This window comes from Castor canadensis, chromosome 8 (assembly GCF_047511655.1).
Source record: "Castor canadensis chromosome 8, mCasCan1.hap1v2, whole genome shotgun sequence".
Taxonomy (NCBI): domain Eukaryota; kingdom Metazoa; phylum Chordata; class Mammalia; order Rodentia; family Castoridae; genus Castor; species Castor canadensis.
In genome coordinates this window covers 27,513,640-27,526,283 of record NC_133393.1, presented here as the reverse complement: position 1 = coordinate 27,526,283, position 12,644 = coordinate 27,513,640, and the positions used below count along the sequence as shown (strand labels likewise).

The window sequence follows — 12,644 nt, the reverse complement described above, 5'->3', positions numbered from 1 at the left end:
AGTTCAAATTTCACTCTAATTTCTTCATTCTCAAATTATTGCTCAAGAGCATGTTGCATAATTTCTATTTGTTTATGAATTTTCTGAAGTTTTTTTCTGTCTAGTTTTATCTAATTATGAGCAGAAATTATACTTGATATGATTACAGTGTTTTCAAAAATTTTAAGAGTTGTTCAGTGGCCATACATAGGATATATTCTGCTGAAAGTTTAATATACAGTTGAAAAATATATCTACTGGAACAATTAAAAGGAATATCCTACACATTTTTTATCCACTTGGTCTAAAGTATAATTGATGTCCAATGTATTTTCATTCTTTTTGGTTTTCTGTGTAGATGATAAGTCTATTGTTGAAAGTAGGGTGATTAAACCCCTTATTATTTTTGTATCCCATGCTGTCTTTCCCTTTAGATAGTTCAAGATTCACAGTTCAAATATTTTCTCCAATATGCATTCTCCAAAATATGCATTAACTAGTGTTACATACTTTTCTATATTGACTGACTCCTTGTCATGTAAAATATTACCTTTTAAATTTCTTTTCATTGCTGAAGTCATTTTTGTGTGATTCTTTCTTTCTTTTGGTTTGCATTTGTATGAAATATGTTTTCATCCCTTCACTTTCAATCTATGTGAATCTTAGAGCTTGAATCTCAAATTTAAATAGATAAAAAGATACTCACACTATTTTTTGAAATAATGAAGTTGTTTTTCCTTCTAGATATACAAATTAGTCTTTATTCTTATTCTTGCATAGATTAAAATATATTCCCAGCTGGCCAACTTATGTATAGAAATGTTGCCAGGTTTTGGGTCATTATTTACACTTCCTGTACCCTCAATGTCTCAGAAGATTTATCCTTACGATATTTAAGGCTAATGTTAAGAAATTTATCTCTTCATTCTATTCATTTCAGCTTTTAAATAAAAAATTTTAATTATATGTAACTAAGCATACAGAATACTGCACACTTATTCATTATCCAAGAATTATAATGTATTTGATTAACATTTGTTAATTCTACAAAGGGGTAATTGTGATAGCTCCACAAATGGAAATAATGTACTTGATCAAATTTACCCCTTCTATTACTTTTTCTTATATTCTCTCCCCATTGTTTTACAATTTTAATGGCATTCATTATTCTATTTTCATACACATGTACAATGTACTCCAATCATTTTAACCCCACCATCATTATGCATTTGTATAAAAGCATTTACATTGTTATGACTTTACAGGAAATGAAAAAATAGTTTATTCTTACCCTAGTATGAGTGACCAGGGCCCAGGAACATGAATTCAAATTACTCTGAATGACATGTTCCTCCATGGAAAAGGATGCATGAACTCATAGCCGTACAACAAAAAAGGTCATAAATCAATACATTTACCATTGTAAATACAACAAGATCACTGGTGGCATTACTAGACATGTTAGAGTAAAGTGGGGAAATCATTTATATAAGTTTCAGATATTGTCTTATAGAGTTCTTAGCTTTAGAGTTGGTTGAGCTAGATGTCTTCTCATCTTAGCAATATATTCTTAGAGTTTTACTTAATAGGCAAGAGGATGTTGGGACAGATACAGAGATTAAAACCACATAGGACTAAGAGAGCTCAGAATAATTTGGTTCTTAGCATAGAACATTCATTCCATAATCATGACATTCAACTTAGCAAATATCAAGTAGTTTGCAGAATATTTAATATAGAGGGTGCTACTTCAGAGAACCTCAGTTCCACATAATCAATAGCATCAACATAAATTGATTTTGATATGTTTATAAAACTCATGGTTTGTTGAAAGCATAGAGTGTTTCACTCTATGAACTCACAGTACAGCCAGGATGGGCAAAAAACTTGGATCAACTCAGAAAGAGTGATAAAATATTACTCAGATAACACTGATGTAGGAAGCCTATTAATGAATGTTTGTCATTTACTGTTATGATGATTATCCTGAAAAAATCAACTTGAATTATAATTGTATTGTTATTTTTTAAGTTACCTCACACAGTTCTCACAGTAGGAGCTATGCTAGAACAATTTAATATAAATCCATAATCAGCATGTCCCTATAGCTATATATTAGCTGAGTATTATCTTTATTTAACATGATTAAAAAGAACATGAGAAACATTACCGGTTTTGTAAGAACATGAAACATGAGACTGAATTTTGGTCAAGGATGAATTATTAAAGAAACCCATGTAAACCTACTCCAACTGTTAAATAATTTCATTTGACGTCTACCAACTATGGCTTGGGTCTGAACATAACTCTCACCAGTTTGCCTAACGCTGCCTTTATATCCTTATTCCTCAGGGTGTAGATGAAGGGGTTGAGTATAGGAGTCACCACTCCATAGAAGAGAGCCATGAACTTGGGCTGGTCCCTAGAGATGGAGGAGGGAGACTGAAGGTACATGCTAATAGCTGGGCCATAAAATAAAAGAACAACAATGAGATGAGAGGAACATGTCCCAAAGGCTTTTCTCCTTCCTTTGGAAGATTTGATCTTCAGTATAGCATGTCCAATACTTGCATAGGAAGCAAGAATTAAGCAGAAAGGAACAGCTATTAAAAATATGCATATCACAGAGAGTGCCAACTCGTTAGTCTTTTTTTCACCGCAGGCCGTCTTTATCAGAACTGGAATCTCACACAACAAGTGATCCAGTTTATTGACGCCACACATTGGAAACTGTAATGTGAGGGTGACCTCAAAAATCGCATAGGATATTCCACCCAGCCACACAAAAGTTGCTAATAGGATGCAGATAAGTCGATTCATAATCATAGTGTATTGCAGAGGTCTGCAGATGGCCACGTAACGGTCAAAAGACATAACAGCCAAGAGCAGACATTCTGTGGCTCCCATTGTGCTAAATAAATAAAGCTGAAGTGCACACCCCATGTAACTGATGGTTTTCTTAGAGCTTCCCAGGTTAAACAGCATCTGAGGGACAATGCTTGTGGTGTAACACATGTCCAAAAAGGAGAGGTTGGTGAGGAAGAAATACATGGGGCTGTGGAGACGGGGGTCTAACTTGGACACCAAAATGATAGTGATGTTTCCCATCATGGCCATGGGGTATGTGATCAGAAGAATAATGAATAGAGGGAGCTCTAGCCAAGGTTGGTCAGCAAAGCCTAGTAGAATAAACTCTTCAGGGTGGCTTTCATTTCTTACTGCCGTTCTCTTCAACTTGTTCATCTATAATAAGGAAGTGTCAAAAATGGAAGAATTATAAAGAGGCTAAAGTATAATTATCCATTGAGTATCCATAAATAGAAGATGGGATGCAAAAACTTATGGAGTAAATAATATAGCTGCTTTGGTAACAGGTGATGAAACTTCCCCTTATGACAGTAGAAATAAAATCCACAGAACTTCAACATGCATGCTAATCATTCTGAAACTAAATTTCCTCTTCTGTATAATAAGTCTGACAATAAGTATTATCTTGAGTTCTGTGAGGAGTAAGTGAAAAGTAAAATGACTATGTTTTGGAAACTCCAAAATATTTTTTAATCTTTTGCTGTCAAAATACTCACTGATCAGTTATTAGCACAAAGTTATCTAGGTATTTGATAGAGTAGATGTGGCAAGGGGCATGGAAAGAGATGGTTTACTTTTAGACATATGGCTGCAAGGAATTACAGAACTAATAAGATGGGTAAAATACCGATATAGCAAGAGAAGAATTTGGAAACCAGGAGTGACGGCTCACGCCTCTAAGCCCAGCTACTTGAGAGGAAGAGATCAGGAGCATTGCAGTTTGAGACCAATCTGAGCCAAAAGTTAATGAGACTCTATCTGAAAAATAAGCCAGGCACTGTGGTTCACCCTTGTGATCCTAGCTACATGATAGGGATAGATGGGAAGATTGCAGAAATTGTTGGGGGCATGACTCAAGTGGCAGAGCACTGGTCTAACAAATATGAGGCCTTGAATTCAAACCTCAGTAACACACACACACACACACACACAGCAATTTGGATAGAATCTGGAACTATGGAAATTATCAATAGATTCTTGTCCAACTCACATAGACAGTAGCAGAATCATATCATTTCTATGGGTAGTAAGAAGAGTTTGAGTTTAAACAACTATTTCTTAGCTCTTTGGAATGAACAAAAAGTTCAAACACTTTTTGTTGAGACCTGGTCTTATTGTGTAGTCCAGGCTGGCCTTGATTTCGCGATTTTCCTACATCAGTTGACCAGGAATTATAGTTTCCTTAAGTATAAATTGAAGTATTTAAGCTATGACATAGGTTTGCTATTGTTTAAGAATGTGTTTTGGTATGAATGACTATTTAGTTGCAACTTTGGCCATTTGTTTTTTATTTTAAATTTCAGCTAATTTATCTTTTATTATTGATTTTTCCATTTTAAAGTGAGGCTACCACATTGCTATAATGAAGAGTTGGGGGAATTGTCAGGGATCCAGTGGGTACATACAGGTACAAACATACTTTTTTTGCCCATGCTATGGATCAAACCCATGGCCTGGGCTTGATACTCAAATGCTCTAGTAATGAGCTACTTTCCTGTTTCTTTCCGTTGCTGTCGAGAGGGTCTCATTATGCACCCCAGATCGCCTTTGAATTTGCTAGGTAGCCTAGGCTGATCTGATCTGCCTCCTCCTCCACAGTGCTCAATTATAGGTATAGGCCACAGCAACAACCTACAAATATATTTTTACAAAACAAAACCAAACAGAAAAACCTCTTTATTGCTGTTGTCAATATGTCAATTTAGGCTCAGAGGCTTATTTAAATTCACAAATTATTTAACATTTTTGGGACATACAGTTTCCTTTGATTTCAAGTTAATGGCACATTTTTTTTTATTCTTTTATTATTCATATGTGCATACAAGGCTTGGTTCATTTCTTCCCCCTGCCCCCACCCCTTCCCTTACCACCCACTCCGCCCCCTTCCTCTCCCCCCACCCCCTCAATACCCAGCAGAAACTATTTTGCCCTTATCTCTAATTTTGTTGTAGAGAGAGTATAAGCAATAATAGGAAGGAACAAGGGTTTTTGCTGGTTGAGATAAGGATTGCTATACAGGGCATTGACTCACATTGATTTCCTGTGCATGTGTGTTACCTTCTAGGTTAATTCTTTTTGATTTAATCTTTTCTCTAGTGGCACATTTAAAACAAAATTCTGTATCCAGGATCACTCCAGTATGTTTTCAGCAATTTTATTAAATTTGCATTATTTAGAATTTTATTCCTTTATTCATGTTAGGTGTAATTTTATCTGTGAATGTTGATCACTTCATATCCCTGGTTATTTCTATAAAGAAACAAAAGAAAGTGTGATCAATCAGTTAGATTGGTTCTCAACTATATTTACGCTCTATAATTCTATCATTAGACCTCCCATCTTTGCCATGTCATTGTCACTTTTCATTATTTTTGTCTCTTGGATTTAATCCACTATTTGGATATTTTATTTTCAATCATTTTTTCCATCCCTACTTCATTACACAGAAATGAATGTTTAAAGTCATGTGAATTAACTGACAGACTCTTTCCTGTTGACATCTTTTTTGTATCTCCTTGCAGATTTTCATTCTAGTTTATTTTAGTCATAATTCATTTTATCATGTACAGCATTTTATCTGTACATATAGCAGTTTTTAACAGCATAAGGAGTAAAAGATCACAGGAGAACTTAAAAGTCATTTTTGCCTATGACCCAAACATCCCACTGAAACATATGGCAAATTTAATCCATGAAATTTTGGACGTATATTAAAAGTGATTCATGTTTTACAGTCACATGATTGTATGAAAGCTTCATCCTTCACTCCAGTGTTTAATGGCTCTGAGAAATACTCTTCGTGAAATTTAAATGTGTTTTTTTTTGTATGTAAGACTACAAGAGAAAGACAAATTATAAGGACAAATGCAGTTGTTTCTAGAGCCACAGTACTAGATATTTCTACTTTAGAAAGGCTTCCTCAGAAGACCAAAAATCGTATGTTCTCCCTCATATGTGGTCTTTAGGTCAAATACAGCAATGTTGTCAGACTTGGGTTACATGACAAGGGCAGAGCATACACGGGAGGTACGGGGTTAGATAGAAAACCAAAACATGAAAGTATTTGATGTCCCCACTCCAGAGGAATTAATACAGAAACCTTAAAGCAACAGAGGTCAACAGAAGGGGATCAGGAACTAGTGAAAAGATCAGTTATAGATGAATCAACATGGGTTGTAACACATTTGTACATGAAAGCAATGCTAGGAATCTCTCTGTATAGCTGTCCTTATCTCAACTAGCAAAAACGTTATGTCTTTCTTATTATTGCTTATTTCTACTCTTCAATGGAACTGGAGAAAAGCACAGAACAGGTTCTGCTTGGGAGGGAGGGGGTGGGGGGTGAAGGTTGGGGTGGGGGCAGGAGGGAGAAATGACCCAAACAATGTATACACATGTGAATAAATGAATAATTAAAAAAAAAAGGCTTCCTGAAGAGAAGTGCTCTGTGTTAGGCACTGTGAGCTACACATACTGAGACCTTCTCCAAGAATGCACATCCACTTACCTTATTTTGCGCTTTTACTTACCTTATTTTATAAATATCCTTCACAAAAGGGAGTTGTAAAAGAATATGCTTATTTTCACCCTTTCAGAGAAAGACCAAGAAATTATTGTCCCCTGATGCATATTAAGAATTAGCTTCAGAAGTGTCTATGTTTTAGTTGCTATGTTGCTGTTAGCTGTCTTATTGTATTTTCCTTGGATCTCTTGGGTATTATTTTTATATAGGCTATTCATTATCCAGAATAGTTTTCTCCCAGATGAGTTAATAGACAAAGATCCTTGGGACAGAGTTCTTCATGGAAATGCTTCTTATGCACAATTAGTTACATACTGAACTGAAGCTGGGTGCAAGTCTCTTGTTACATATTCAAAATTAGCTCATTCAATTTCCCAACAAATTATATTTTAATTTTAATAAGATACTGTTAATAGTAAGCAAATACATAAATAGTATACATAAGTTCAGAGCTAGTATGAATTGATTGTGAGGAATTTAAACAAGAGTTCTTTGAATATTTTGCTTTATTGATTTTCAAAATATTTCATAAAAGGTATCATTATTTCTAGCCATAATAATAAAGGCACTCAATATTAGTAGGATCAACAAAGATGATCTTTCCAACTTATAGGCTTTGAGCACAATTTATGAGCTTCAAAGTATTTAATGGATTCATCACAAGGAACATGAAATGACAATCTCTTCTATGTCTTTTCATCTCTCTCTCTCTCTCTCCATACACACTATATATTAGTACTTAAATGTGTAGATAGTATTAAGATGTAACAAAATTAGAATGTAGCTGTAACAATACAGTCAAGGTTCTGAGTTCAAATCCCAATACTGCTGGGGATAAAAAAAAAGATGTACCAAAAATTGCATCCATAATTTATGAGTACATTATTTTGAAGTGCAAATTCAAATACCTCAAATAGCAGTTACAAAGGGAAAGAACTGCCTCTCACAACTTGTTGTGTGATCTATAGTTTCTGTCCTAATCTAAATGTAATTACCAGTCCTGTATGAATACATATTTTTCCACATTGCATATTTGCTGTACTTTTTGCGCTCCTTCCACTGCTGCAGACTCATTCTTCAACTCAGTAAATACTCTGTCAAAAGATGAAATAGCAACAAATTTATTTATATCTCACTGACTTTTTTTTCAAGATTCATGAATCAGTACAGCCTCCATTGTAGACAATACATGAGAGTTCCCACTGAGCAATGGCAGAACACAGGGTTTTGGAAGTTGGGGACAAGGAAACAGAAAAATAGAAAAAAAAATGATTGCTTAATACCATTCATTGGAAGCTATTTATTTATTTATTTTTGGAAAGGTTTAAAGCAGAGTAGAAAATGCTATTTCACTTCATCAGATTGAGTAGATTATTCTCTTTTCAAGAAACAATGTCTGCTTTGGGATTGAGTACTTAATGTTTCAGACTGACTATGTGGTATTCAGCACGGATGACATTTAGCAGAAGCTTAAAGATTAGCCCGTCACACTTTCTGATCAGTTGCTTCAATCCGTACTGTTCCCTAGAGACCAAATCAAGAAGGTTCCTTGGCATCGGATTCTGGATGTGTTCAGCTGAGGAGATTTACAACTAGAGATTTGGAGCACAGGGCACAGCTAATTTAAGGTATGTTCCTAACTCCCCGTGTTGTTTAACCAAAGGTCACAGGTCCTGGAGTTAGCCTTATGGATAGAGATTAATTCTCTCCCTCCCTCTCTCTCTCTCTCTCTCTCTCTCTAGTTTCCAATATAACTTCTTCCCTCTGTTACTTCAGGCCTTGGTTATAGAGTAGCTAAATTGACTCTAACTGTATTAATAACACACTTATAGAAATCCCTTATTTCAGTCTCTAAATCCTTCCTTTACCTTTGTAAATGCTTCCTTTACTAAACTTCTCTCAATATCACAGTTGGAGTTGTGCCATGTTTTCTGATGGCACCATGGGTGATGTACATAGCTCTCCATTATAAACTAAGATAATTTCTTGCTTCAGGAATTTTTAAAATATTTTATTGTTTAAATTGACAGAAAAATTATATGTATTTATACATATTTTATTTCTATGATATTTCAAAGAACATACTCAATGTGGAATGACTAAATGTACCTGGTTACCACAAGCATTGCCTCACATAGTCATGATTTTTGTGGTAAGAATATTCACCATCTAGTCTATAAGCATTTTTTGAGAGTCAGTATACTATAGACAATATTCAGTATGATGTGCAATAGATCTCATGAACCTATCTCTCTAATATAACTGAAATTTTATATCCTTTGAGAGACTGTTCCCCAACATTATCCCCCAATCCACCCAGTACCTAGTAACCACCATTGACTATTTTATTAACTACTTTTATGGGGTCAACATTTATTTAGGTTCCACCTGAGTGATCTCATGCATTACTTGACTTTTATGCCTGGCTTATTTCACTTAATGCAATTTCCTCCAGTTTCATCTATGTTGTTGCAAATGACAATATCACTTTTTAAAGCCTATATAGTATGTTATGTGTATTTACGCATCATTTTCCTCATGCATTTTGTATTTTGGCTAATGTGAACAGAATGGCAATGAGCACAGCATTGCAGATATCTCTAAGACAAACCATTAGTTTCCTTTGGATACATCCCCAGTTGTTGGATTCCTGGATCTTATGAAAGTTCTAGTTATAATTATTTGAGAAACCTTCATACTGTTTTGTATAATGCCAGAACTAATTTTCACTCCCCTCAACATTTTGTGAAGATTCTATTTTCTCATATCTTCACCAATATTTGTTTCCTTTTTATTTTGAACAACAGGCATTGTAATAGGTATGAGGTCATATCTGACCAGAGTTTAATTTTTCATTTCCCTGATGCTTAGTGATGTTCGGTATTTTTCATATCCCTGTTGGCCAATTGTAAGTCTTCTATTGAGAAATGTCTCTTTAGAGTCTTTGCTCACTTTTAATAGAGACATTAATTTTCTTTTCATTGAATTATTTGAATTCCTCATATTTTCTGGATATTAACCCTTTAACAGATGTATACTTTGCAAATATTTTCTCTCATCTGTAGACTTCCTCTTTTGTTAATTGTTTTTCTATGCAAAAGCTTTTTAGTTTAATGCAACAACATTTGTCTCTTCTTTGTTGCCTTATTTTGTAGATCATATAAATCACTATTTCCCAGACCAAAGATATGGCAGTTTTTTATAAAAAATTTTCAGTATGAGTAAATGAATCTGTTGAAAGTATAAACGGTGGAGGTCTCATGGTGCAGTTAATTCCACTGTTTATTCAACAGGAGGCAACAGTTATAATAAAAAAGCCAAATTTTAATAACAAATCAAAGCATTCCACTGTGGTCCAATTTCCTCTTCTATACTCCAATGCACATAGCCCATTGTGGATATATATATGTGGATATATCCATAATCTCCATAATCTGGAGCTCATATGTGTTTGTCTTAAATACTTTTATTCCATTGTGGAAAACTGTTCTGGATAAAGATTATTAATTATGAAGAAGATTCTATAGAAACTACTACTGTCTACATTTATACTTCTCTGCATTAATTTTTATTAAATTTATATTATATAACATACTAAAGTATTGCAGGCATAAATAATTTGCCCTGAGATATTCTTGGATGTCTTTAATGTTTCCCAACAAGAAATATTAGAAATTCTTTTACATCATCATTGAGTAATCTTTTTGCAAAAGTGTCTATTTTTCTCCAAAATTTGAATCCTCTTCCCTGAAATTTCACTTAAATTTTCTTTTTTTTATTCATTTATTCATATGTGCCTACATTGTTTGGGCTATCGCTCCTTCCTACCTCTACCCCCTTCCTCTCACCCTTCACTTGAATTTTCTAGGATCCTTTTAAATATGTTCAAAACTACTCTTTAAAAATCCCAAGTAGTCTTTAATTATACTTGTTATTATTATTATTATGAAATAATAATAAGGATTAATAGAAAATCAGGACAACATATACCTAAGCATATTAATGATAATATAATATTTAAAAATAGTTTAATATCATTTGTTTTTTATGTATTTATTTGAAAATTGATAAAGTGTGTATTTACTGTATGCAACATGAAGCTTTAAAGTACATATGCATTGTACTTCACAATGGTTAAAGATTGCTAATTGACAAATGTATTACCACAGTAGTAATTTTTTGATGAGGACACTTTACATCCACTCTTTTAGAATTTGTCAATAATAGAGTACTTTGTCATATCTATAGTCAGCAAGCTGAAGAATAGATAGATCTCTATCAAACTGTAATTATGTATCCTTTGTCCAACACCTTCATAAATCCCTCCCCTAAACATCCCAGTTTCTGGTAACAACCATTTTACACTTATACAAAATGAGTTCTTTTAGATCCCGCAAATGAGTGAAATCAGGAGGACTTTTCTTTCTGTGACAAACTTCTCTCTTTTAAAATAACATGCTGTAGGTTCATCTGTGTTGCTGGAAATGTTTGTAATTCTTTTTAATGGCTAAAGAGTATTTCATTGTGTTTTTATATTCCATTTTCTTTATTCACTTATCAGCTAAGGACACACATTAAGTACCTATCTTAACTACTGTGAAGAGTGCTGCAATAAACTTGGAAATCAGATATCTCTTTAACATACTTATTTCATTTCCTTTGGATATGTACACAGTAGTGGAATTGTTTGACTATATTCTACTTCTAGTTTTAATTTTTTGAGAAAGCAGTATACCTTTTGCATAGTAGTTTTACTAATATATATTCCCATTAGCTGTGTACAAGGGCTCCTTTTCATCCACGTACTTTGCAAATCTGTTTTCTTTATTCTCTAATCATAACCAGTCTAACTACAAACAAAATGATAACTCCTGGGGTTTTGAATTATATTTCTTTAATGAGTAGTAATGTTGAACATTTTGTCAGAAATCCATTGACGATTTTTATGTTTGCATTAGATAAATGTCTATTAATGACTTTTGTTAATTATTTACTTTGGTTAATTGTTTTCTTGTGATTAAGTTCTTCAAATTCCTTATGTGTTTGGTCTGTTTGCCCTATTTGATTATAGTTTACAAATATTTTCCTACATTCTACTGTTTTTACTTTGTGGATTACTTCCTTTGCTTTGTATAAGTCTTTTAATTTGTTGTAATCCCATTTGTTAATTTCTGTTTTTATATCTTTGTGCTTCTGTGGTCATTTAGAAACATTTGTTATCCAGTCCAAAGTCTTGGGAGAGTTTCTCCTGATGGCTTCATAGTCTTAAATCTTGCATTTAAGTCTTTAATCCATTTTAAATCAACTATATGGTCAAATCAAGAATTTGAATATCATGTTTTCTAGCACCATTTATTGAAGAAACTGTTTTCTCCATTGTGTATTCGTGGAGACTTTGATGAAAATCTATCAGGTATAAATGGATGGATTTATTTCTGTTCTCTTGGTTTATGGTTGTGTTTTCATGCCTTAGCACTGTGGTGTCTCCATTAAGCTTTATGGAATGTTTTAATGTCATTTATCATGATGCCTTATGCTTTGGTCTTTTGGATCAAGATTTATTGGTCTATTCAGGATCTTTGAGAGTCTATGAAAATTTTAGAATTTTTTTCTATTTCTGTAAAAAATGTCATTAGTATTTTGATAGGTATTGAATTAAATATGCAAATCCCTTTAGATAGTATGAGCATATACAAAATGTTAATTTTTATAATCTATAAAATATATTTATACTTTTATGTCTTCTTTAATTTTCTTAATCAATAGTCTATAGATTTAGTTGTAGAGATCATCCATCTTCTTTGTTAAGTGTATATCTAAGTATTTTATTTTTTTACCTCTTGTAAATGAAATTATTTTCTTAATATCTTTTTCAGATAGTTCATTGTTAGTATATGGAAGTGCTATTGATTTTTGTGTGTTGATATTGTGCCTTACATGTTTAGTGAGTTAATTTATTATTGGTAGCAGCTAACACTAGCACTTGTATACCTATACCTATAAAATTATGTAATTTGAAAATGGGAGAAACCATTTATTTCTTTCTCTTGATTAC

General features: G+C 33.3%; 1 protein-coding gene across 1 annotated transcript; it reads right to left on the bottom strand.

Moving 5' to 3' along the window:
• Window positions 1-2,262: 2,262 nt before the first annotated feature.
• On the bottom strand, window positions 2,263-3,222 carry LOC109674562 (olfactory receptor 2B6-like). Its single transcript, XM_020151498.2, has one exon. It carries the CDS (start codon window positions 3,220-3,222, stop codon window positions 2,263-2,265), a length of 960 nt encoding a protein of 319 aa, XP_020007087.2.
• Window positions 3,223-12,644: the final 9,422 nt, after the last annotated feature.

Coding starts and splice junctions, on each gene's coding strand:
- LOC109674562 (XM_020151498.2), bottom strand. CDS start 3,222: ATGAACAAGTTGAAGAGAACGGCAGTAAGAAATGAAAGCCACCCTGAA.